The sequence below is a fragment of the Eucalyptus grandis genome, chromosome 3 (assembly GCF_016545825.1).
Source record: "Eucalyptus grandis isolate ANBG69807.140 chromosome 3, ASM1654582v1, whole genome shotgun sequence".
Lineage (NCBI taxonomy): Eukaryota > Viridiplantae > Streptophyta > Magnoliopsida > Myrtales > Myrtaceae > Eucalyptus > Eucalyptus grandis.
Genome location: NC_052614.1, coordinates 7,018,304 through 7,044,084, shown reverse-complemented (window position 1 = coordinate 7,044,084; position 25,781 = coordinate 7,018,304). Strand labels below are relative to the sequence as shown.

Sequence of the window (25,781 nt, the reverse complement as noted above, 5' to 3'; positions counted from 1 at the left end):
TTTGTCCAAACGGCAGAATTTTCTGGAGCGGCTTATTTCACCATTAGCCCCTAACCATGCACAATGTAAGGCATTCAAGACTTGGGAACTAAGGAAATAAATAGAGCCATGGAATCCAGCCATGATACCTATCCTCTATTCCGAACAATCACCATAGAGAGGAAACTTGCATCAAGAAACTAGATCAGTCATCTACACTGAAAGATTGTAATGCTATTTCAATCCTCCATCTCAATGAATATGTACAAAAAAAGCTGCACACAGGATTCAGTGATAGGTGAAGGAATAATTCCAAACTTACTTCACTTCCCCTGGTGGGGAACAAATAAATTCGTAATATTTTAGCTCAGTCGAGTTTCACTTGACATTCATCACTGAACCGCCCTAGAACATGCTACACCATCCACTATCATGAAGCATTCCTTTGCAGAAATATATCATAACAAGCTCGAAGATTCGATACAAAAGCAATCACCATCTCCTTAGAATTTCAAAATGCATTTCTTGTATATAGAGCATCAACCAATTGATATGATGGCAGAACAGTTCTACATTTGACCATACCAACTGGCGCTGGGAAACAGCTAGCAGGGGATGCAGTCCCTAGCAAGAACAAACAATGTCTGGGCCCCTGTGAATAAGCTCTTTCAAACAACTCAAAAGAATAATGATTGACACCATGGACCCAATCATGAAAAATGCCTCTCTTGTATGTAAACTTCCTGTGCAATTTATTGCCCTGGATAATCACCAAGCTTGTGCATCTGCCAACTCTCATGAGAAGCAACATGCTCGTGGGAAGGGGTGTATTGCTGCAAAAGGAGATGTAGAATGATAAAAACATACTCTAATGCGAGCTACAACAAAGCAGCAAAGCAAAACAGTATCCTGTTACAAGTCAACAAATTGAGTACTATCAACGCTAGAAGCATCAGAAGTTCAGATTACGTATTAGGTGAAAAGAAAGACACAAGAAAGGAAAAACATAGGTAGTTTACTTTATTTTTTTGGCCTTTCATATTCATTACACTGACACAAGGGAAAGTGATGCCTCCATCATGTAACATTTGCATGTCAAATCTCATCTATTAACGCTAAAGCATCTAAAAAGGCCAACGTGGAATTACTTCAGGAGCTACCTTCAACAATACAGCTAACAAACCATGAGAAGTTGCATCTACTATTTTTAGAGAAAGTAGACACTTTGAGTCTCGAGAATGCATTACAATTGCTAACAAGAGTAAGAAGCACAAATAGTGAATATATTATACCTCCATCTTTATCATAAGCTCTTTGGCAGTGGGAGCAGAGAGCACTATATCCCGAGCACTGGGCTTGATAAAACCTTCTTTGACACCATTGTCAAATAAAGCAAGCAGACTATTGTAGTACCCCTCAACATTCAGGAGACCAACCTATATCATCCACAGAATCATAACTCATGAACAAATGCATGATCATTACATTTTAAACGAGAAGATTTGGAAATTACTGGTTTCTTATGAATGCCAAGCTGGGACCACGTTATCATTTCCAAAGTTTCTTCCATTGTTCCAAATCCTCCTGAGCAACAATAGCACATACATAGAGAGTTTCCAACACTAATGAGATAAAAAAATCAAAGCATGACAACTACAAGGTCTATAATAAAGAATACCAGGAAGAGCAATGAAGGCATCTGCTTCACGAGCCATCACAGCTTTGCGCTCATGCATGTCAAGGACGGTCCGTACTTCTCCAATAGTCTGGCCAGATATCTAACAAGATGGGAGACATGGAGTTTATCACATACAAAGAGCTTAAATTATCAACCAGAAGATAATGTCATTGCGGCACACAAGATGTTATAATCCCAGATCAATGATAAAGATGCAGAGAAAGAAGCAGAAATAAGTCATCATAGCAAGGCTGTGAACAGACCATATTGGGGAATGAACTAGGACTATGTTACCATTAAGACCAAGAGATAAACCATACTAACATGCAACAACCATCACTGAGGGTGACTCGCTGAAGCACATATAACAACTTTGTGCTTATGACAACAGGAAGATGTGAATTTCAGGCATCAGATTGACCTAACATATATTTATCCAACTTAGCTAGGACAGCAGAAAAATGAGGAAGGGAGAGAATCCGTGAAGACAAAACCACCCTAACCGCAGCCTTACAAAAAGGCTCAAAAGAAACGAAGAAGGACCAGAAAAGCTATTAACCTCAAGGGGCATGAGAGCTTTAGGAATCACCCTGCGTGCAAAAGAAGTAGGGATTATTTCAAAACAGGGAATTACCATCAAATCACTAACATTCCTATAAATGGAAGGGAAAAACAAAAGGCACACCATACAGAGTGTCTCATAGTTACCCCAAAACATGGCACCCTCCATCAAACACTTTCTGGGAAATTAAACCCATCAACCCAACACTCCCTCCACCATAAACCAAATCCGTCTTCCTCTTCACCTGCAGAATTTATACCCACAAAAGGTGAACAACACTGACACGCAAAAGGGGAAAAACGATCAACCATATTAAACACAAAAGCCGTTGACCATCTATCTGCATCGAAGTAACCGTGAACCGGCTCCGAGTATCAAACACCTTCGCTACAGTCAACATTATGAAGAGACCTAAAGTCAAAACACAAACTCCTACGCATTGTAAACCCATGATGAGGTCACAGAATAAAACCCTCTTAACCATATGCAATGAAATTAATGAGCTCTCGGAGTTTCGGTACACAATCTCCTCTTGTAGCCATCAAACAAGGAGAAAAGTTTCGATTTTTCTTTTTCTTTTTCAACCTCAAGTGTGAAAAGAAGACTGTTCACCATGCAAGAATCCTAGCAAAGAACACATAAAGAAAAACCCAAGTTAAAAAACAAACCAGTTCATCGCCAAGTTCGAGAGCCGCATCGCCGAACACTTGTCTGTGCCCAGAGTTGCTCCCGCAGAACACGCAGACCCTCCGGAACTTGCTTCCAATAACTTCACCGTCGTCCATTTAAAAGCCGCTCGAGCTTCTTCGCGCAAATTCAATCAAGAAAGGACCATAAAAAACACAACCACCGCCAGAACAGATGCAAGAAGCCAAGCAAGCAAGAAAGCCTTTTTGTAGATTACAACCCGCTGAACAGTGTGACGAATAAAGAAATGGAAAAGACGGGTCAAAAAAATTTGCGGGTACTTAAGAAAAGACAATCTTGGGTTGTTTCGATATCGGTAAACTGAGCATTCAAAGCCTGAGAAATCGCCAGGCTCTTTCTTCGGAGGCGTCTACTAGGCATGGATTATATATTTTTCCGGGGGGTGAATGAGGACACGACTAGCCCACATGCTTCATTGCCTTTGTAATCAAATGTTTCCCTGTCGGTTTAGGCAAAGATTCGGAATCGAATTAAATAAGCCGGTGCTGGCCTTTGTTGTAGATGACTCGGCCACAAGACTAGGACGTATGCTTTATGGTATTTTCTCCCCCTCTGTTCTTTTTCCACAATGATGTGAACAGGAAAGTTTATCTGCAGAAGAACAAAAGGCATATGACCCAGAAAAGAAAACATTGGTCTGGCCTAAAGAAGCCAAAAAAAAAAAAAGAGAGGAAAAAAGAACACATAACAAAAAGCTTGAGAGTGAGCTGAGCAAGGAAAATGAAATGGGTGGCTCCTTGACGGAAAATTATCTAAAAAGTTTTGTATTTATTGTACATAGATCAAGTCTTTCAATTATACTAATTTAATCATAATTCCTATGTTGTAAATTTAGTCCTCGGCCTTTTCAAGATTTGCCAATGTAGCTCTAGACTAAATGAACAAAAAAATTATTTATAACTGAATTGACATATCATCAAAAGGTTTAGAATTAAATTGGCACAACTAAAGTGTTTAGAATTAAACCGGCTGTCGTACAATAGGTTTAGGAATTTATGGATAATTATCCCACTCCTTAATTGTGGGATACTACCTCCTTTTACGAAATATGTTAATAAAATTAATTTGGAGAACTCTTTAACTTTTTATCATATAAAATTCGAGTACACAAAGAATAGTACATGCAAAAAATTGAAGTGATGAAAATTATGGTGCTTATTCATTAAATTTCGACTTTTTCTTTTTGAGACCATTGGTGATGTGATTTATTACGGAGATGGGAATAACAAAGGGAAGTGTTTATCTAGAGAAAAAGCCCCACTTCCCTTGGTATATAGAGCAATCTTATGATAAACTTTTTTTTTATATCAATGTCATCAATATTCCTCAATTTAATTTAACACAAAATTCTCCCGGCATGAGTACCATCAATCTGATAATTATTTGTATTTTTATACTGTATACAATACATATACTTTCTTATATAAATGATCATTGTTTTACGACATACTTTGGCGTATACAGTAAGAAAGTAGCTTCTTGTCGTAAGTTCAAGGTCTAAAAGAACATTATAATCCTAAATGCTTTATTGACAACATCCTACTTTGTTTATTTTTGGTCGGGTGGTCATCAAAATTTCCAAATTCCAATCATAGCACTCTATGGAATCCATGCTAAGGGCCCAATTAACATCAAAAGCTGACTCTAGACATAAAGAAAGAAAAAAGAAAATAAAAAAATTTGTAATAATTAAATGAGCTTGACTTGATATTTCCACAGCCTTTTTTTATTCAGGAAGTCTATTGCATTATTATTATTTTTTTGTCGTAATTAACTTTCCATTGCAATATACAATTTCCGGACCAAAATATAAAAACACCCTCGATTTTGTCTTTTTAAACTCCCGTACATATCATCATCATCTCCTCAACTTGTCCCATTATTTTAATAACTTCCATTAGAGTATGTCCATTTGCATGAGCAGGACAAAATATCTCAAGGTTTGCGGAAAAGGACTTCCATTTCCTATATATATATATATATTAGTGATATCAAGGAAATTTCCGTCAAAATGATTCCTTTGTAAATGAATCTAATCCTCTGCCTGATGCCAAGTCCTCCTCCTAATGCCTAGTTGTGATACACCTGATATTTTAACCTTAAAAAAGTACAGTTGAAAACAGTATTTAAGCATCTTAGACATCCACCTTTATTTTATTTCGTACACATTTTGACCTATGATTTATTTTTCAAATGGACCTATATATAGGGCCAATTAAAAGAATGAAATTATTGAGAAATCATGTGCGCAAACGCGGTATTACGTTGAGCAACAAAAGATTATAAAATTAAGCAACTCCCATCTAATTATCTATATGAATTACCATCCTTTTGATGGATCAATTTCGAATATACTGCATTTTATAATGGACATATGGAAAGTTTACAAAAAGGGTCTTCATGTAATGTCACATGGCAACACCAACTTGTGTTCAATTAGAGATAATCATTTTCATTAGTTGAACAATTGTCGGTTCAATTTTCTCTTTTTCGAGAGCACCCTTATTACATGTTTTTTTTGTTGTATAGGTACGTCCTTCATCCTTCAAAGATAATCAAATTCTATATATACGAAAATCATTTTTTTTCTTTGACTATATCACTGGTCCTTCTCGGGTTCTGACACAAGTTGGATTAAAAACTCATTTATGGTCACCTAATCACTTTCTTATTTGTTTTAATAGTGAGGGTAGACAGTTTGTTGATCTGAGAGGAGGCGTGCAAGTAAGGACTTCTGGTTCTAGCTTCCTCTTCCAAGATCTAGCCAAAAAAAAAAAAGGAAAGTAAATGAACTTTTCAGAACCTCGGATGCCCAATTTACAATATTGTCATACTCGAGAAGATGCTGACATCAACTTGAACCTGTTCGAGAAATTCAGTTTAATGTATTAGCCCTCCAGGAAAGATAGAGGAATTAAATATCACGAAGAAAAGGTGGGACAATGTGCTTTATAAACATGTTACCGACCCACAAACATTATCATTATCATCTATAAAGAATTTAAGGTATTTATTGAAGCATCACGTGATTGTTTGCTCGATTGATGCTATGCGGTCATCTGTGTACCAACAAGGGCGGCCAAATATGCTTCGACTTCGAGAGCATCTGAAATATCTTTGCCCTTTTGATGGATAGGAACGAACGAGCTCACCACAAGGATAAGGGCGCAGAATTCGAGATCAAAGCACCCAAGCTCATTGGAAGGTCCATCTTTAAGATTCTCTGTCCTTGCCCAAAGGACAGGGTGACCATAAAAGGAACAAAGAGACCCAAAAGGCATAAATTAAGTAGACAAGGATTGAGCTTGATTGACCAATCAATGCTGCTGGCCATGTGCATTTACCTACGGACCAAGGCCCTCGATGGTTCTGACCCCCACCCAAAAAAAAAAAAAAAAAAAAAAAAAAAAAGGTCCTTGATGGTGTGTCTGCTGATGTGGCACCCATGTGCCATTCACCCCCAAGTGTTTGGACAATGAGTCTATGACCGTGAACTCGTGGGGCCCAAAATGAATGAACGAGTGAGAGAGAGAGAGGGGGCATTTGCCATTTGTACCGTTTTAGGCCAAAAGGGTTAAGCTAACCTAACTGCCCAGAACATATGAACTTACTAAATTTGAGAGCAAATGGCTGTCAAATCCAAGGAAACCGCCCTCTTTTCTCCATTCTCCCCTCCCTCTCCTTCGTCCCTCGGCTGCATCTCCAATTTGTTCTCAAGCTATGTTCCATAGAGAACTCGAAGAACATGGCGTCACCGCTGAAAATCTCGACTCACGAGGGACTCGATCTTCGTCTCGATTATTATCGGTGTCTATGCCGCGGTAAATGATTGGAAACTATGGCGAGCTTGACTTTTTGTTCTTTTGGTAATGGGAAGAAGGAGTCCCATGAGCAGTGAATACCCGTTTGCAAATACCCCGTTTCCGTAATTATTTCTAGCTGCTTGGATCGTCGCACGATAGTTATGATCTCAACTTTGTGCGGCGTCCTTTTCCGAAGGAGATCCAAAGCTTCGTCCAATGATCAGAAAGAGAAAGATAGCACGACATTCGAACCAAAAGTTACGGAGACGACGGCGACGGCGACGGCAGTGATTGCAGAGGTGGAGTTACCTCGAAGCCAAGAGCTCCCGCTTCCGCCGGCGAGGAAGCATCCGAATGAGAGCCATTCCTACAACCGCCTCCCGAGGGCGGCATCTTCGAACAACAACCTGAAGATGAACTTGAGCGTGAAGATCCCGAGAAGCCGATCGGTATCGAAGCATCGGCAAGACGGGAAGAAAGAGAAATTGAAGCGGGAAGACTCCATCTGGACGAAGACCATAATCCTCGGAGAGAAGTGCAGGGTCCCCGACGACGACGACGGCTCGATAATCTACGACGGCAAAGGGAATAGGATCTCGACCTACCGTCTGAGGACCCCAAGATCCTTAACCGTGTCTAGGACTAACTCTATGATCGATCAAGATGCAATCCCTTCGTAGTAAAAGATGAGGGGGAGGCGAGGGGGAATGTGTAAGTTTCAAATGAAATTTGCCAACATCAGTTCTTTTCTTTTTTTTTCTCTTTTCCTTTTGATTTTAGGTCGAGCATTCTTGCCCACATCTTTTCTTGATGAATCTCAGTTATCTTAACATGATATCATAACAAGATCGTATAAATATAATGACACTACTTTGGTACATTGAAATTTCCCATGTGATAAAGCCAAAAATCTTGTTCCGGAGATGTTGAAGTTTTCGCTATTTGCTTAAAGGCGTGTTTGTTTAGGTCTTACCAAAATGAACATTGTCAAAATACCAATTACATTTCGAATTAGAAAAAATAATGAAAAAGTTATATGCAATTCTACATGACGAAATCTATATACGGGGAAAATTTTAGGTGCTTCGGTTAGGGAAAAAAGGTCAAAATGCGGGGGTCCCAAAATTAAGACGAAATGAAATGTGAAAGTAAAGTCCACATGTCCAATGTTTGATTTTTCTTTTTCTATATCAACAACCTCAGATCTCAAAGAGATCTCAAGGTTAGATTTTTTCTTAATTAGACGATAACGATGAGAACTGCTGCTCAACGAGCCGGAGAGGCTCAGCCATCCAGTCGGGCGCCAACCACTCGGTTCAATTTATCACCATGTAGGCCCCTAACTTCTGTGCACACGTTTTTTTTTTTCCTGGTATTATTTAAACAGGTGAAAAGTGAAAACCAATGAGGGCATCGATCATCTTCTCTCTTTTTTTTTTTTTTTTTGTTGAAAATTTCATTTTTACGTGTGGTGACATATGCACAAAAATTATTTTGAAATTTGAATGTTTAAAAGCAACTCAGCTCGAGCCTATTGGGCCGACAATCGAATATTTATTCTCTAACATTCTAGCGCCTTATTGATTAAATCTTCCACATTTTATTCCGATCAATCAAATCCTTAAAGTTCCCCTCGAGAAATAAAATCGGACCTTAAACTTTGCCGTGAAAACCGTGAGATTTTATGGGTTGGATGAAGGCGTATTTTTTTTTTTTTTCAGTCATAAAATTAGTTTCTTTAAACATAAGGAAATTGAGCCAATGTTTAGAGACAAAACATGAGAGCAAAGTTCTGGCGGCCTGGTCCGTAGCCCAATTTGCTTCTCTTGCGTAATAAACGGCATCCAATTTTGAGAACCCCATCAGCAACTCCCTAGTCTTCTCCAAATACCCACGTGCCTCCTAGTCAAACTTATCTATGGATGAGTTGGATATTGCACTTACCAGTTCCAAATAGTCAAATTCAAGTACAAGCGGTTGTGTTCTTCGCGTGGAGACGTGTTCTAGGGTTTGACGAACTGCGATAGCCTTTGCTTGGATCGTTGATGACGTTGGAACCATGCAAGGCGTAGTTTAGGACGTGTTTAGTAACTGTTCTTTTCTTATAAATAATTTATGTTCACAAATGATTTATTCTAATTCTGCTCCCTAAATGAGTTTTGAGTATTCGAACACGTTTAGTAACAGTATAAATTTTTTTCTTTGAATAGAAATGCATTTGGCTTGGCCCTCAAATTTTTTTGTGACTTAGAATTTCTTTTAATTTTTTAATAATTTTAATACATTTTCATTTTCTTCTCCTTCTTATTCCTCTTGCTAGTCGCCTACCTCAAGGAAGCCTCACCTTAGCCTCGCCAATGGTTGGGTGAGCTCCGGTGAGATTGCCAACCATCATCGAGGTTGGCGACTAGCTAAAGGAAGATGAAGAAAAAAAGAAAAAGGCTTCATTCTTGAGTTATTGATAGAAATAAAAAGTAATTTTCTTAACTTTTTAATTATGAACCAAAGTTATTTCCAGGAACAAAACAATTACCGGACAGATTTCTATTTTTTTATTTTATTTTAATGAACAAAAAAAATGGAATCAAGTATTGTTTAGTACATTCCAAAACGTGCCTTAATGTCTAATTACTTTTACACTCCCCCTGATGCACACTTCTCTATATTTCTTGATCCATTATCATGTGGGATTTTATTATAATGTTATCAAATATTCTGAAAATTTAAATATGTAAACGAATTCAACATTTGATTTTTTAACTAGTGCGACTATAAACCACAAAAATCCTACCAATCCTAGCACGGAAAAGGCTGCAAGGGGTCTAAACGGATATATTAATATTACCTTATCCGTTAGTATAATGCGCGTTTTTTAAAATTATTCCTTTTTCTTTTTTCTTGGGTCGGTGAAAATTAAATTCCTTAATATAGAAAAACGCTTGCTCTGTTTGTCTCCCTCTGTCTGTGGGGTCCGCCCCGCCTGGCGCGGCCAATCAGATGGAAGCCTTTTCAACAGTACCTAACAGCAAGAGCCACGTGGCCAGAGTAGATTGGTTCGTTCTGGTGGCGACGTCACTGCTGACGCGTCGCGTGGCGTCCCTCTCCCGTTCAAACTTGGTCTTCAAGGAGCACCTCCGCTCTAGAGATCCCCCCAGGATTTAGATCCTCAATGGAGTCACCGGCTACCACCGGTAGCCCTATTTTATTTATTCATTTATTTTCCCTTTGGCCGGCTGCGGCCCCCTTTCATTTTATATATTTATTTTTTTGTTAACCAAGTTGCCTTCCGTCATAATTTCATGAGAAAATCAGATAAATGATCAATGAATTTCTGTCTAATATGCAATATCATCTTTGACTTTCTAATTATTCTAGATGATTAGTAAATTTTAGCCTAATAGACAATATTATTCCTCGACTTTCGATTTATTTAATGCAGTTGCTAAATACTTGTTACATATTTTATTAATTCAAATTAATTGAATTTGTTAATTTGTCATTCAATCGGTAAGTTTGGAAGGTGCCGATATCAAGAGATTTTACACCACGACTCATGGTGGAGCCTTGGTGCATAACCACTAGTACAAAATTAAAGGTGCGACGACACAATGAATTGTTGTAGAAATTGCCGAATTTTACCTTGAATAATGACAAAACGAACTCAATTTCGTTTAGATTAACTATTGAGGCAATGTTTGTGGACTTTGAACAATTATAATGCTTTCTATAACATTTGATTTCTAACTTAAATTAAACTTTCATAAAAACTGAGAAAATGTGCATTTGGGAGAGTTTGAGGAAATACCTTTAGTTATATATAAAGGACTTTAACTTAACTGATTTTGACAAAATCTAATAAAAAAATAAGTATTAAAAAAATAAAAATTTTAAAAGAGGAAACCCAAAGCACTAGGTCATTGAAGGTTGCATGACTCCACACAACCCTCGCTGATGGTCATATTTGGGCTTGTTGTGACGTCATGCAAGGCTGCACAACAAAAATGGTGATGGCAAAACTAGAATTTAGATAATTTAGCGAAAGCAATTTGAAAGGAATTTTTTTTTTTAGCATTTTGGAAACGTTCAAGGCCAAAAATGTGTAGTACTTGCATTGGGCTAAGAACCTTTGGAAATGATGACTTTGGTTCAAAAGTTTTTGAAATTATTTCGCCAAACACCTCAATTTTAGCACAAAGGCCTGTAAATGTCTAAAGCCCATTTCAAAGGCCCAATTAAATGTAGCATATGTCCCTCCATTAATACTATACTATAAAAATAAGTTTCACTAATATTGTATTTTAGCAAGCCCTAATACTTTAAAATATCTTCAACTTTAAATTTAGTCCCAATTCTAGCTTAAACTTTTTCTGTTTTACTTAGGTCAAATCCTTATTCTACCACAAACATTTTTTTTATTGCATAAAATGATATCAACAATAGGTTCGGTCCCAATGTCCCCTAATTTTATTTTATGAAAAATTATTAACTTTTACTTGAATCCAAAATCTGATGTTAATCTTTTGTCTAAAAGTTCTCTTAACAATCAATAGATGGAAAACGCTCGAGCATGAATGCTTCAATGATGGGACGAATCTTGAGCATAAGAGATTGAACACTAAGTGCAAAATTGAAGATCTCTAAGTTAGATGGAAGGACAACTAGTTAGATGGAAGGATAACTCTCTTGAAAGTAAACACAAGTCAATTCTAATTGTTTTAAGTTTACTCCAATTCCAAATTTAAGAAGACGTCGTATGGGCTAACGTGGAAATTCATTTCCAAAAAACACATCCTTTGAATCTAAAATATGAGGGAAGACTAAAGTAATAATAGGGAATTTCCACATCATTAAAAGCAATTTTTAATAGAGTGTCAATGGGCAAGATATGTGATATAAGTAAAAATTATTGATTTTTTACGAGACAAAAAAGTTTAAGGTAGAGATGAAATTAAATTTAAATTTGCAAGTTCTTTATTGAATTAAAAAGTTCGCATAGTATAATTGAGACCAAGCCAAAGGTCAATAATTTTTTATGAGACGAAAAAGAGTTGAAGATAAATTGGGACTTGAGCTAAAAATTGAAGGTTGCTTTAGGGTACTGGGCCGTTTTAGCAAAGCTTCATATATTGATTTTATCTGCATTTTTCTATCAAAGTAAAAAACACAAAAAAACACAAAAACACAAAAACAAAAAGGTTACACTAGACTCGGAACCGGTTTCAGCCGGTGACCCTTTTCCCCCCTCTCTGTTTTGGGACGGCGAAACGGAAATCGACGGCCTGGATCACCCGAGGATCCCCTCCCCGCCCAAAATAACAAAATAAAAATAAATAAATAAATAAATAAATAAAATAAAACGAAAGGAAGAAAATAGAGCAGAAGACCCGCCGGAGACGAAGAAGAAGAAAGAAGAAAGAAGAAAATCCCGCGAAAGCCTCCTCCTTCCTCGCTACGGAACGAAACGCGGAGCGAGGTTAGGGTTCTCGATTTTCTCTCCCCGATTTCCGCCCGTTCTACGGCGGCGGCGGCCCGGAGCTGTTGACTCGATCGAAGTCGATCGCGCTCTCTGCAGGCGATCTCCTCGCGGCGGCGGCGGCGGCGGCTCGGGTTCGACGCGATTCCTTCCGTCGAATCGCCTCGTTCTTCTTGGGCTCGGATCGGGGCCTCGGTTCGCGTTCGTGCTTCCATCGTTTCGGGTCGTTCGGACTTTGGGTGGGGAGGCTTCGCCGTTCGATCTCTGCCTGGGCGGGGTAGGATCTGTTGGCTCCGGTTTGTTCTTTTTCGTATGCTGAATCCGGAGGAGGGATCGTTTGGGGATCAGTGCTGGTGATTTCTGGATCGATCCATGGGGGTTTCGTGGTAATCGAGAGATCGTTAGGGCTTATTTTTGCAGTTTGGGAGGAGCTTCATTGTGCTGTGGATGTATCTTGATATAATAAGAGAGGGGGATCGGCTTGCGAACATACCTAAGACGTCTCGGGGTGTTCTCAGGCCGTTGTCTCTGCTGCCTTTTGAGCAGAAAGCGGTCTCCTTCTGCACCCAGAGAGATAGATGGGATAAGGCCTTCTTCCAGCTCCAGGGCGGGTAACTGGGAAGCTGTCGATATCGCTGGGGTTTCGAAGGGGTAGGATTTTTTGGGGTTTTCGATAGGTGGCAGTTATTCGCAATGGGCTCGTCTCAAGGTTCCACCTTGTCGGCTGATGTGGCTGGGCTTGTCGAGGGATCGTCGGCTCATGGGATGGCTAAGTACATCGATAGCCTCCCTGTTTATGTGAAGGAGCTGATAGCTGGGGGTGCTGCTGGTGGCTTTGCCAAGACTGCTGTCGCTCCCCTTGAACGGACTAAGATACTTTTGCAGGTAAATACTGGGAGAAGGTTTCTCTCTCTCTCTCTCTCTCTCTCTCTCTCTGAGTTGGTGAACTTGTCAAGCTGTTTGTCAATGTAATTATATTTTGGGAAGAAATTTAGTATTAGTTTGGTTGAGCCTTTTGCCATGCAAGACGTATTGATTATTTGCTGTTAAGGCATGGAATATTGGAAATTGACATGTGGGGGCTTCTGCTTGTACCTCCGAGCTGTGATAAACCAATCCCTAGAATACTAATTCTTTTGCGCCATATTCTTTTATAATAGTACCTTTATCATTTTGCAAAGTGTTATTGGTATCTTGGTTTCATTAAAAAAAAAAAGTTTCCGCATAATTTTTTTAAGTGTTCATGATTCTCACTGTTGTCTAGCTGTTGACTAATGGTTGAATTGTCATCAGGACCTCAGTATATATTTTTTTGCGGTTATGAGTTTGGATGGATTGCGGTGCATCTAGCATGCTTTCTCTGAGAAACCAATCTGTCAAAGTTCACCCTGCTTGGGTGTCTACATGTATGTGGTGATTCCCTTAGACAAAAGAAGCTGCAGTCTAATCGACCATGGATTTCCAATGGTTTTGCTCTCTGAGCGCACCATATAACATTCATTAACTTCCACCGGGTGTATTTCTTTGTTTTTACTTGAGAAGCAGCTGGGTAACTTAGTGATTGTGGGGTTTATATGCTTCAGCTTTGCAAATCAGGGAAGAATCGGTTTTGTATGTTCTTTTGTTTGTTGCCTTGTTGAGTGCACATTTTCTGGCTTATCTTGCAGACAAGAACTGAGGGGTTCCAATCTCTGGGGGTATGGAGAAGCATGCATAAGTTGCTGAAGACTGAAGGTTTTATGGGATTTTATAAGTGAGTTTGTAATTGAATATGTGAACGTGCGTCCTTTTTCCTCTATGAAAGGCAGTAAAATGATGCATGTCTTTGTGTTGTTTTCCAGAGGAAATGGAGCCAGTGTCCTTCGTATCGTTCCTTATGCAGCCTTGCATTTTATGACATACGAGCAATACCGCTGCTGGATCTTGAATAACTACCAAGTTTTGGGTTCTGGGCCAGTTATAGATCTTCTGGCTGGTTCAGCAGCTGGAGGAACAGCAGTATTATGCACATATCCATTGGATCTTGCTCGAACTAAACTTGCTTATCAGGTATATAATTTGCATGTACCATTATCCTTTTTTTTTATTAAAAAAAATCCTGATGTTTTCAGACTCTTATTGTTCTTCAGGAGTTTAATAAGTATTTAATAGCATCCTATTTGGATGCGATTATTGGTTACATGCATTTGTTTCTATCATCTATTCAAGGATACATTTTTTTCATTGCTCCATATGTATTAAATGTCTGTGATAGGACATTACTAAAACCTTCTTTGCCAGACAAAATTGTTCAATTTGCATTTTGAGCACATAATGCATGATATTATTGGATCATCTGACGTTTTTTCTCGAGTGTTAACTGTTTTTGGTGGTTGAGCAGTCTTTTGAACTTTTCTTTCTTATTTATCCAGAGCAATGATTCTTGTTTGATAGAATGATAGCTGATAGCTGTTGTTTAAGTGTATCTTCTTGGTTGATATGTGTTAATGGACAAGCAGATTAAAAACACTGGAGCAACTTTGGGAAATGGTGCATCAAGTGTCGCTCTCCAGCCTGCTTATGATGGTATTAAAGATGTGTTGAGAAGTGTCTATAAGGAAGGGGGAATGCGTGGATTGTACCGGGGTGTAGGTGAGTGCTCAACATCCGTTGGAAAGTCAATCTTATCATGTTTTTCATATCTTTATTCCATAAGCCATGTTGTTCTGAGAAAGTGCTGTATTCTATTTTAACTGCATACTACGATACAGTGGGTTAGGGTCCTCTTGAAATATCATCTTCTTCCTATAAGCAACTATTTTGTGCTCTTTAATCAGGTCCAACTCTAATTGGAATACTCCCATACGCTGGTTTAAAGTTCTACATATATGAGGAGCTTAAGACACGTGTTCCTGAAGAGCATCAGAAGTCCATTGTGATGCGATTATCTTGTGGAGCTTTGGCTGGATTGTTTGGACAGACTTTTACATATCCACTAGATGTTGTCAGAAGACAGATGCAGGTATAACTGTCACTTTTAGGTGATTAGCTGGCTGATGTTTTTTCTCCTTTAGTAGAAGCCTAAATGGATGTGCTTTGTCTTACTTATCTGATACATAAGCATCTACTAGTAGAAGCTGCATGTATGAATCTACATAATTCCTGTCCACCACAAGTTCGTGCACCATTGACTCCCAGAAATTTTTGGGGGAGAAGACCACTGTTATGATTGTGAATGCTAGAACTGGAATGACGTATACACACACACATCTGCACGCTCACATACTCAATATTTAGATTCTCTAATACTTGATGTGCTAGGCAACTTTTTGTGTCCTAAGTTGCTCATAAATATTAGGAAGGGGAAAAATCTGAAATCTAATGGGAGAATCTTCACTTTTTTGTCATGACACTCTAGTGCTTCAAGATAAAGCATTATCTGAAATTGACACTAAATAATGTATTCAGACTTGCCATAATGCAATTGACTATGCATTATATCCCAAGGCTAATGAAGACTTTTGGCTATTAGATGCCCCATAACGAGTACACCATCTCATTTTTGACGTCCTCTGTCTCTAGTGGAGTGGGGAGGTCAAACTTAGATTATGAGGCATTTGATTGTTTGAAGTTCATTATCATTACTAAACCTTCTTTGGATTGTGTTTTTGGAGGCAATACTCCAAATCATTTACATGACATGGTCGCTCTCCCAATTCCTGTATGGGCTTGATTCTGGATTTCCAAATGTTCTTGCTTACTTTAAGATTGCATTTTGGCTATTGGTCTCTACTTTGTGGGAACAACTTTAGAATTCTGAAATTCGGTGACTACAATTACTTGGATCTGAATATTGAGTTCCTTGTTGAAAATTGTGCAGGTTGAATCTCTGCAGCCCTCTGTTGGTGGTCATAGATACAAGAACACATGGGACGGCCTCACTTGTATAGTCCGTAATCAAGGGTGGAAACAGCTGTTTGCAGGCCTCAGTATAAATTACATCAAGGTATGTGGTTTCTAACAGATTTCAAGATATAAGCAAACAAGATCGGTTGCTTGAGGTATGACATTGTCTTGCTCATCTGTCTAACTTGTATCCACTCTTTTCCTTTCCTGATCGCGCTGTAGATTGTTCCTTCTGTGGCAATTGGCTTCACAGCATATGATACGATGAAGAATTGGCTTCGCATTCCCCCTCGACAAAAGTCGCAGAATGCGTCTACAGCATGAGTCTCTAACGAAAATCATGAAGTGGTCCTCCGTTCTGTACAATTGTCCAATGTGGCTTTGTTTGTCCTTTTAAGATGGTGGATGGGAATTATTCCTGTCAAACTCTGTTGCATTAATATGTCCCACTCTGAGAAGTGGAAAATACTTTATACAATACCATATGAAATGAAGTATATACATTATTGTGTGAGTTCTGATTAATTTGGCTGCATCACATTTATGAGATGTCTAAGGTAAAGCTCAAATGATGACCCATTTGTTTAACTTGAGCATAGTCATTTACGGGTGTGTCACCTCTCTTCATAACCAGTTGAATTGGCCGGTTCTTAGTGTGTAATGAACATTCACTACGGGGGACGGTCACCATTAGGGCTTTAGAGGGCCTAAGAGCAGAAATCAGGGAAAAGAGGAGACATTGAACCCTGTATATTCACCGTGACAAGTACATCAGGAGCTCAGAGTTTCACATTGAGGTGTGAACATAGTGGACGTGTATGATCTTTGTTTCTGTTAAAAGATGCAGAATTTAGCTTCTTAATATGTTGAAACGGTGAATGGAAGTGTTTTTTTATTACAAAACTTTTAAGTAGTACTCCTAAATACTTATAGCTCCGAACTGACTTTCATTTTCTCTCGAGGACCCTAAGCTTCACGCCATGCTTGAAGTTGAGGACTATGCCGAACTCGAGTTCCAACGGTTTCTCCATACTTGAGGAGTGCCGGAATATGTATTTCCTGTATAAGTGGATCAAAGAGAGTTTGATTTCCTGTAAGGAGAACTTCTGTCCTATGCAGGCACGAGGACCGATTCCAAATGGTATGTGGGCGTAAGGATGCCTCCATTTCTGCTCCTCGCAATTTGGATCAAACCTCTCTGGTCTGAATTTCTCTGGCTCGGGGAAGTTCTTTGGGTCTTTCGCTAGAACTCCGGGCGCCAACCAGACCCATGTGCCCTACACGTTGCGATAGGAAATCTTTCACGCACTCTATTCCACATTCTAGCTCACAAAAGAACATGGATGTAAGCAGCACAAGGCACCGATGAAGTGAAGTCAATGTACCTTTGGGAGAAGATAGCCACCTATTTCTACTTCTCTCGATGTTTCTCTTGCGACTAAAGGCGAAACCAGGTAAAACCTCATCGCCTCTTTGATTACCTGCAGCAAAGCAAACAAAAATTAGAGGTGAGAAGCTGAGCCACTGGCGCAAGACATTCGATGTTTAAATCGTTGGCTTGGAATACGAGGACATGTCGTAACGATGAATGGTGAGTTTCAAGATCTTTCCTGATCGAGATAGGGGAATTTTTTATGGAGATCCTGAGCAGTTGGCAACTGGTCACGTGGACCAAACCCATCGATCTCTTCGAGCAACTTCTTCTCGACTTCTGGGTGTCCGGCAACAAGATAGACCACGGAAGACAGTGTGAAAGACGTCGTCGCTGACCCAGCAAGCAAGTGCTCGTACGTGACTGCACTTACATAGTCCGGGGTGAATACATTCTTGGCAGCCCTCTCCGACTCTCTAGCGTTGAGTATGAGTGACAGGAAATCCTTTGAGCTCCTTTCCTTCTCCTTCATTCTCTTTGACACGATTCCATTAAGCCGACCTGCCAATTCCTTATTAGCCTGGTTGACTTTTCGATCCATCGTGCCAGGAATTCTCTTAAGTATCTGCCTGAAAGGTTCCTGGAGAATAGGGACAAGCAGGCCGAGTATGATCGAGAATGAGCCCGATAAGTCCATCTTGAGCTGTGTCGTCGAGTAGATGTGTTTGTTGATGAAATCGCTGACTTCATTGTCTCTGTCACCATTGCCTTTTTCATTGGCACTACTCCCATGACCTTGCTCGGACTGCCCTCTGGAAAGGCCAAAGTCCACGCCGAAGGCCGCCTGGCCGATCACATCAGTGGCCAACTTGAGAGAGAGGTTGGAGAATGCGATGTCCTCCTCTTTGAAAGATTGGAGATTCTCCGTTGCCGACTCAATGTACTCCTGCATCGTGGGGACTAAGCTCGCAAGGTGTGACGGCTGGTAAAGAGAGAGGATCGTGTTCCTCATTGTCAACCACCTTGCGTCCCTGCGACAGGACTTCTATTAGTGATAATGGAACTGAAAACTAATGCATGTATACCCTCTTCTGTTCCCCTGCCTTAGGGTGTTTTCGCAAAAGTAACATAGGAAAAAGAACATAAATTGCTTGTGAAAATGGTGTAGACGAGACATTACTTGGTGAAGAAGAGACCCTTTTGGTGCAGTGGGGATGCAGCGATTGGGGAAGGGATGCTTCTATTAGGAATGTCTTTGAACTTCTTTATCCCAACCTCTTTGCAAAGCTCTGCATCTGCTATGATTATCAGGGGTTGCCTTCCCATGTGAAACCTGCTCAGATCATTTCTTAACTTTTGATCAATAATCTACAAGACCGGTTGATGGCATTAAATTTCAAAGTTGGACCAAAAAAAAACGAATTGATTCCGACAAACATCAAAGGGGAACTATTCCTAGTGTAAAGTGACAAATTTATATCCAATCTGCAGGCCGCAATTGGATATGGATTGTTTTCCGACCATCCAAAATGCAGAGGACCAGTCTCCATCATCTGTCCAAGCTCGTTCTTTCCACATCTGTGCACTACTTTTGGCTGCGATCTAGTCAGTCAAGACTTGAACTGATTCAACGCTATCCATTGTATTTCAACAGCATAAAGTTATACCATATCAAGATGCTTCTTGCTCCTTGTCATTCTATTCTCTCATGATGGATAGCCCGATTAGGACTTTTATTAGGTCCATCGTTAAATGTGAAAACTATCCATATGCCACCCTCAAATGATTGACATGTGGAAGTTTCTAGTGACATAGCCAATGATAGGTGCACAAGTTGCTCATCCCACGATCACCAAATAACTCGTCCATACGCTAGTAACAGATCCAAAACTAAACCAAATAATTATTCACGAAGATGTTGTTGCAAAAAGAGATAATCGAGCTCTATGTATCTATACCCACAGATCAACATTTTGAGAACCCATCAGATTTCCGTACCGAGACGTACCACCTCACATATATTGAATTTGCAAAAGTATTTCCCCTATTGTACCTGTGGCGAGAGTTAAGAATTATACATAAACATCTATAAGATGACAACTCGACAGCCTACTGCGATCCAAGGTTTCACATGACTTCATCAACCAAACTCAAAAGGCGCTATAAACTTCCTTGCATAGCACACATGAGAGGACAAAAAAGAAAGCTGGATCAGAAACCAGTTCAGCGACACGAATCGCACTAGCGCCTCCAACTTTGTCCCTCAAAATATCTTTTACAAACAAGAACATCGATTTGAGATTTTGCAGGGGTCTCGAAAACCACGCCCAGCTGGCTGGTTCGATCGGACACCCCTCCGGTTTCCAACAGTTCTTTTTGTCAATTTCGACCGACCCGACCGGTTTCTCAGCGGTTTGACCGAGTAAAACAGACATCAAAATGTCCAATCTATACCAAGAACAACAAGAAGCAACAGATGATTTCATGATCATCGGACACCGACCTGAAAATAGGGCCATAACGCTTGGCGAGGATGGAGAAGACATCAGGGCCGTACTTGGCCATCAAGGGGAGGTGGCCCACGAGAGGGAAGGCAGGCGGTCCCGGGACCTTCCTCACTCCCCAGTAGGGCGCGTACAGGTAGCTCACGAGGCCCGTCAGGATGGCCAGCCCGGTGAACGCAAGCGTTGACAGAGCAGGAGGGCTTGCCATGAAGGTGGTTCCTATCTCCACCACCCTCTGCAAACTGAACTCCAACATGTTTTCTTACAGAGAGAGAGAGAGAGAGATGGTGGTTTAGAGAGAGAGAGAGAGAGCATTTGCTGGTATTTTATATGGAGGATTGGAGGGGTTGAGTTGCGGGCGTCAGCACCAGAGCATCTTCTTGGGAGATCGGCGTTTGTCGGTACATGCATGATTAGGATATTGGAGAAAGTGGGGCTTCCTTCCTTCTCCGTCTTCTTCTCTCTTCTTCTGTTGTTGGTTACCTTGGGTTGGTGAACATCATTTTTTAGTGTCGTCTCTCTCCTTTTCGTCATGGGATTCATTGATTTTGTGCTTACGATTTGCCTTTTGCTTTTGCCTCGTGAAGTGGGGAGTTGTGCGTCTTGCTGTTCTAATCTTCCAACGCACTTAGATTACGGACTCGAAAAGGCAAAGTCAGAAGCCAAGTCATCACCGTCGTAATCGGAATTGACACTGAACTGCACGCGCATTTGCCACGAGCAATCGAGTGGGATTGGGATGGTTAAGGCGCCGTACACTCTTTGGTTTAGCTCTGTAACCTTTTGCCGACTCCATCGACCTGTTGAACCGACTTGCTTAATTCAAAAAAGAGTTATCAATGGTGCTTAGAGGCCCCCCTCCTCTTCTTTCTCTCAAAAAAGCAAAATGCCAAAATTGATATCATTGTCATCTCGGTGATATACTTGATCTACAATGATTTCACTTTGGATCCATGTCGAATTTCATAATATTTCCTCATTTTCTTGTCCCTCTCAACATCTCTAGAAGAGAATCATGACATAGTAGCTAGCTGACAAAAGAACACCTGAAATGCCAAAACTTGATACAGAAAGATACTTAAATGCTAAAAGTTATAAAAGTAATACTTTTGTGTCAAAATCGGAGTAAAATGAATCAATTAAATATCAACGATGATAAAATCCCATCAAAATGTTGACATGGCAATTTTTCAACAAAGCAAGTGCAAAATAACGTTATTTTGCACATTTACGTGGCTAGACAAGTACAAAAATAACATCGTTTTACTATTGACATGAGTAAATAATTAATATAAAAATTAATTAAACCAAATTTAAAACTTAGAAGAAGAAGAAGAAGAAGAAGAAGAAGAAGAAGAAGAAGAGGAGGAGGAGGAAGATGGAGATTGTGAGCCCTTGCCGCCACCTCCTTATTGTCACCCAAAAGGACCAGCTAGCAAAGGTAGGGGAAGGGTTGGCAAGGTTCATAGCCTTTTCCCAGATTCGACGAGGGTTGTTGGCACTCGCCCAGTTGGGTGAAGGGCCACCGCCCATTGGGGGACCCTTGCCCTAGATTTGGGCGAGGGATCGTAGGCCCTCATTGTCGGTTGGCCGAGGTCACTGCGCTCCCTTGGCCAAGGCTCATGACCTCGACCAACCCTTCTCCTACCGTGATGGTTCCGGTGATAGTGGGAAGGTAGCGGCAAGGGCTCAGCCCTCGCCTTCTGCCTCCTCCTCTCCTCCTCCATTTTTTAAAAATAAAATAATAAATATTTTAATTTAATTAATATATATTTTTAAAAAATTAAAAAGGACAAACAACGTTGTTTTGGTTCTTCGTTACTAACTTAGCTTTTCAGCTTGCTACATAGGCAAGTTATATTATTAAAAAATTATTACGTAGGATTTCCGACTACCTTAATCAAATTTAACACTCATGTGTCCCATTTTTCAAAAAAAAAAAAAGTTGTACTTAAATGTCATTTTCGTAATTTTGACACTTAAGTATCTTTCTATATAAAATTTTGACACTTAAAGATATTAGTGCTGGTTTTTACACTCATGCGGACTCCTATGCAATATCTTGGAAAAGAGCCTCGTTAAATGTGCATTTATTTGAGGGAAAGAATTTTTGCAAAATTAATTTTCTAAACTTCAAGGTCTAATTTGCTGAAAATGATTAGTTAATGGAAGACTATTTTACAGTCAAAGAAAATATGCACATTTAAAATTAAGAAAATATATTTCTTTATTTGAAAAGGAGAAATCATTTTTTTCAAATAGTATTCTTTTATCATGAAATTTTTTTCCCAAACAAACGCATCCTCAAAGGAACCCATCCTCAGGAACAAAATGAGAGTCTATCCGGTGGTTGTTCGGCAAAACTTCTAGAAGAGATTCTCTTTTACGTCTTCATGCATTGGAATAATCTTGTTTGTGGAAGCATCCTAGGACGAAGATTCCCCCATTACACGTTTTGTCTCCTTCCACAATTTCTATATTAAAATCGTTGCAAGCGTGGCATATTTCCTTCTCTCTCCCTTCTGATAATTCTCTCTTGAACTTTGGCATCATCAATTTGGTGTGTCGCGACGGGATCTTGCCGAGTATCTTATTAAACAAGTCAATCGCCCTACAATAGAGTCGAAATTCTCATCTGATACACTTATCTCGATTCATGACTAATGTATCCGTAATAGCCTCGTCATGGCTTTAACTAAGCTATAATCTTTACATACTGCTCTGCTTTAGCAATCTGAACAAAATATGCAACTGCCTGCGCCAACTGCTAATAGAAAATCTTAGGTTTCGAGCTGGACGAGTCACGGCTTTGATCTGAGATAACTTAATTGATTCACGAGGTCTTTCGATTCCTCGCCCGCATTCCCACCCCCGGGCACGAGATCCTCGGCCTCCATGACGATTTCGGGCTGGTCGCCAACCAATATTTCTTCCTCCAGATTCCTAGTCATCCGATCTTCGTTAAGCAATTCTTCCAGGATTGTCTGATGGACCGCATCTGCGTTACTGCCTGAGCGAGGAAAGCCAACATCTGTCGTTGCTTCCTCTCCGTACACTCCATCCGTTGCTCCATCTCGAAGATCCGGTCCCTCGACTGGTGCTGCTCAAACCTCTCGAGCTAGCTGTCGAGCCCGTAATGACCCAGTTCGACGCATGCCCCTCCTTGCAGGATTAGCAGTATCCAGTACATTAAGTAGGATTAGCAGTATAATCGACGATCGACCAAAGGAGCGCTAACAACACTGATGTTTCAGAACAACAACGATAGATAGGTCGTGGGAATACGCAGTACCCACCCGATTTGGTCTAATTTCTTCGATGAATACGCTAAGGATTCGAGAATTCTCGAGTTCGGATATACTAAAGTGATGAGCCGCACCCCACATATCCCTAAAGAACACTTGCGGTACCTCATTCATCGAATACACCCTGTATTGCGAATTCAAGACAGGACATTGAAATTCAGATACTCAACATGATTTTCATTCCACACATTGCAAATTGAAAGAGTCTAGACCATTCCGTCTCAAGATTTAACACTAGTTCATCCAGGATCAGACCAAGAAAGAACCCATAAGTGATAAATCAACACACAACAAATTTGAGGAAGGAGATTATCGCGTACGTTGGTGTTGAGCTGCCGGATGAAGCTGGAGAATTTGCCGTGCTCGAAGTACTTCGGCAGCGGGGCAGTGGAGAACAGGTGGGTGTGTTGGAGCTATGTCTCAGTGCTGCTGCTGATGTTCTGTGTTTTAGTTTTTTTTATTATTCAGTTAAGTTTGTTTGTTAGGCGGTTGGTTTGTTAGCTATTTTCTAGGAAGTGGAATAAGTCTGTTTTGCACGTTTGTGTGCGGTTCCAAAAAGGTTCTCATTTAGCTTGTACTTGACATATTTTTTTAAAATGAATGAATTTCAATGTTTTTTCATTCATTCTCTCTCAATGTAACTAGAAGTTCGTGAGAATTAGTTGATTATATCAGCAATAACAGGGCGTCCCAGACGATGAAGCTGTTCCTCGCCCTGCCCCATGACAATCGGGTCCATTGCCGGGTCTTCCACGATCTTGAGTGTTTCTATCAGGAACAGTGGTAGCCCCGCCTTGCCCAGCCCCTCCATGGGCTGCGGCCGCCGTCCCACGTCCAACAAGGCCTCCTCCTCTCTCAAGACGACCCCTCCTTCCATATCCATCGCTTGCTCTCTCTCTCTCTCTCTTCTAGCAATCCCTCGTATGCTTCTTCCTCACATTGTTTTTGCAGGATAGGGACCTTGTTCGGCGAAGTCGAGGTGGTAGCGCTGGTGGGAAACTTGACTTGAAATAGCAGTGGAGCAAGAGGTGCTTTGTCCATATTGAAAAGATGTGAGTGCATACGTGAACTAGATTTGACAATAATCAACGATCATAAAAATTAAGTTTTGTTAAAACAATACGACTGTTCACTAAGAGTTATGGTTTATTTATTTATTATTTATTTAATTCCGTATCTCAAGGATTGTGTCTATTCAAATATAACTTTTTAATCCTTGGAAGGTTGTGTTTGTGTGGATATAATTTCTTGTTTTTACTATAAATTACAAAACATGTTTGTTCAATCAAAATCTTCTTCTTCCATTTTTGTTTTCTTTCAAAAGAATATACAATCATTATTTTCAATTGTTTCCTTGAGAAACCCTGCAATAATACTAAAATTGCTAAGTATTTTCCATCAAGACTTTGTTGTGTGACCATTAGCAATATTGTACGGCAAATAAAGTTTGGCTTAATTGTTCTATCCGATTTGAAGCCATATATTTCCCAACAATTTTAAGGATCTATTTTGCAATAATGGAGTCAAGTGGATCAAAGTTATGAATCAAGGAAGAGAAGCTTTTTCATGAGATTCGTTCATCAATCGTTTTTTTTTAAGGTTTTGTTATGGATAAAGGTATGTTTTCACCCCTCTATGGTAAAAAATCATGAAGACTAAAGATCCTTAGCTTTGAATTTTTGCATTATTATCCGCTTATTGTTGGTATCAAAGTGTGGTATAAGATCTCATGATTTTTTTTTATTATTGAAAATCATGGTTTACGGATGAAGATTCATCGAATGATGTTGGTCTTTTTCACATTATTTGCATCTTGTTGAAATGTTCTTAGAGGGTGCTATAAGAGGAAATCCAAATGGAGCGAAAATTAGCGAAAATATGAGAAAGGGGAGAAGGCACATGAATCCACGCAATCACACGTGCTCCACACGCATGTTGGACGTCATGCGCATGGAATACACACGGAGTCCACGCGCCTCGCCCCAACGGGAATAAAGGCGCATGCAATTATGATTATGCCCTCGCTACTTATTTACCTTTCTGCCCTCTCCAATGATTATTTACGATCCTATCTTCTCACTAAATACGCATTAATTTGCAGTGTTGCCCTTGCATGTAATTTGGTGAAGTGGATACTATCTTGAGCATTAGAATTCAAAACATAGTGGGGGTTCTTCTTTCAACCAATGTAAGTACTTGGAAATGATTATATCTTCATTCAAAGAAATGAGTACTCTTTTTGATTTAGTATTAAATTAATACTGGTGGAGTGGCAGCACAACTTGAATATGTAAGTGTTATGGGGTTTTTAATGTATTCAATGCAATATACTAGACCTTATATTCTTTATTTTGTGTGCAAGTTGAGGAGGCATATTGATAATCCAAGTATAAAACATTGGAGGGTCATTATCAAAATTTTTGGTTATCTTAAGAGAACTAAAAATTTAGAATTGTTCTATAATAATTATCTAGCTATATTAAAATGATACACCGATGTTAGTTGGATATAA

The 25,781-nt window shown here is 39.8% G+C and overlaps 3 protein-coding genes across 4 annotated transcripts; 1 reads left to right on the top strand and 2 right to left on the bottom strand.

Moving 5' to 3' along the window:
- Positions 1-301: 301 nt before the first annotated feature.
- On the bottom strand, positions 302-3,464 carry LOC104436320 (cytokinin riboside 5'-monophosphate phosphoribohydrolase LOG8). Its single transcript, XM_010049058.3, has 7 exons — positions 2,888-3,464; positions 2,366-2,463; positions 2,217-2,247; positions 1,658-1,757; positions 1,493-1,563; positions 1,272-1,415; positions 302-812 (listed from the first exon to the last, which is right to left on the bottom strand). Exons 1-7 carry the CDS (start codon positions 3,002-3,004, stop codon positions 732-734), a joined length of 642 nt encoding a protein of 213 aa, XP_010047360.1. The 5' UTR covers positions 3,005-3,464; the 3' UTR covers positions 302-731.
- Positions 3,465-12,107: 8,643 nt separating this feature from the next.
- Positions 12,108-16,613, top strand: LOC104436318 (mitochondrial carrier protein CoAc1). 2 transcript variants are annotated; one of them, XM_010049057.3, is made up of 7 exons: positions 12,108-13,088; positions 13,871-13,956; positions 14,045-14,252; positions 14,702-14,834; positions 15,020-15,204; positions 16,063-16,188; positions 16,311-16,613. In XM_010049057.3, exons 1-7 carry the CDS (start codon positions 12,897-12,899, stop codon positions 16,410-16,412), a joined length of 1,032 nt encoding a protein of 343 aa, XP_010047359.1. In that variant the 5' UTR covers positions 12,108-12,896; the 3' UTR covers positions 16,413-16,613. The 2 variants fall into 2 exon arrangements, with proteins under 2 accessions (XP_010047359.1, XP_039164818.1); XM_039308884.1 differs by lacking the exon at positions 12,108-13,088 and adding an exon at positions 13,150-13,609.
- Positions 16,614-16,821: 208 nt separating this feature from the next.
- On the bottom strand, positions 16,822-20,443 carry LOC104436317 (cytochrome P450 711A1). Its single transcript, XM_010049056.3, has 5 exons — positions 19,964-20,443; positions 18,641-18,793; positions 17,699-18,491; positions 17,474-17,569; positions 16,822-17,365 (listed from the first exon to the last, which is right to left on the bottom strand). The coding sequence occupies exons 1-5, from the start codon at positions 20,218-20,220 to the stop codon at positions 17,036-17,038; spliced, it is 1,629 nt and encodes a 542-aa protein (XP_010047358.2). The 5' UTR covers positions 20,221-20,443; the 3' UTR covers positions 16,822-17,035.
- Positions 20,444-25,781: the final 5,338 nt, after the last annotated feature.

Bases quoted from the DNA above. Each gene is read 5' to 3' on its own strand.
- LOC104436320 (XM_010049058.3), bottom strand. From the start codon at position 3,004: ATGGACGACGGTGAAGTTATTGGAAGCAAGTTCCGGAGGGTCTGCGTG. The intron at 2,464-2,887 runs GTTTGTTTTTTA...TAAATTCTGCAG, and splicing joins TCGAACTTGGCGATGAACTG to GTGAAGAGGAAGACGGATTT. The intron at 1,416-1,492 runs GTAATTTCCAAA...TGGATGATATAG, and splicing joins TTGGCATTCATAAGAAACCA to GTTGGTCTCCTGAATGTTGA.
- LOC104436318 (XM_010049057.3), top strand. From the start codon at position 12,897: ATGGGCTCGTCTCAAGGTTCCACCTTGTCGGCTGATGTGGCTGGGCTT. The intron at 13,089-13,870 runs GTAAATACTGGG...CTTATCTTGCAG, and splicing joins GGACTAAGATACTTTTGCAG to ACAAGAACTGAGGGGTTCCA. The intron at 14,253-14,701 runs GTATATAATTTG...ATGGACAAGCAG, and splicing joins GAACTAAACTTGCTTATCAG to ATTAAAAACACTGGAGCAAC.
- LOC104436317 (XM_010049056.3), bottom strand. From the start codon at position 20,220: ATGTTGGAGTTCAGTTTGCAGAGGGTGGTGGAGATAGGAACCACCTTC. The intron at 18,492-18,640 runs GTAATGTCTCGT...GTCCTGTCGCAG, and splicing joins AAGGGTCTCTTCTTCACCAA to GGACGCAAGGTGGTTGACAA. The intron at 17,366-17,473 runs GTACATTGACTT...CGCAACGTGTAG, and splicing joins GTGGCTATCTTCTCCCAAAG to GGCACATGGGTCTGGTTGGC.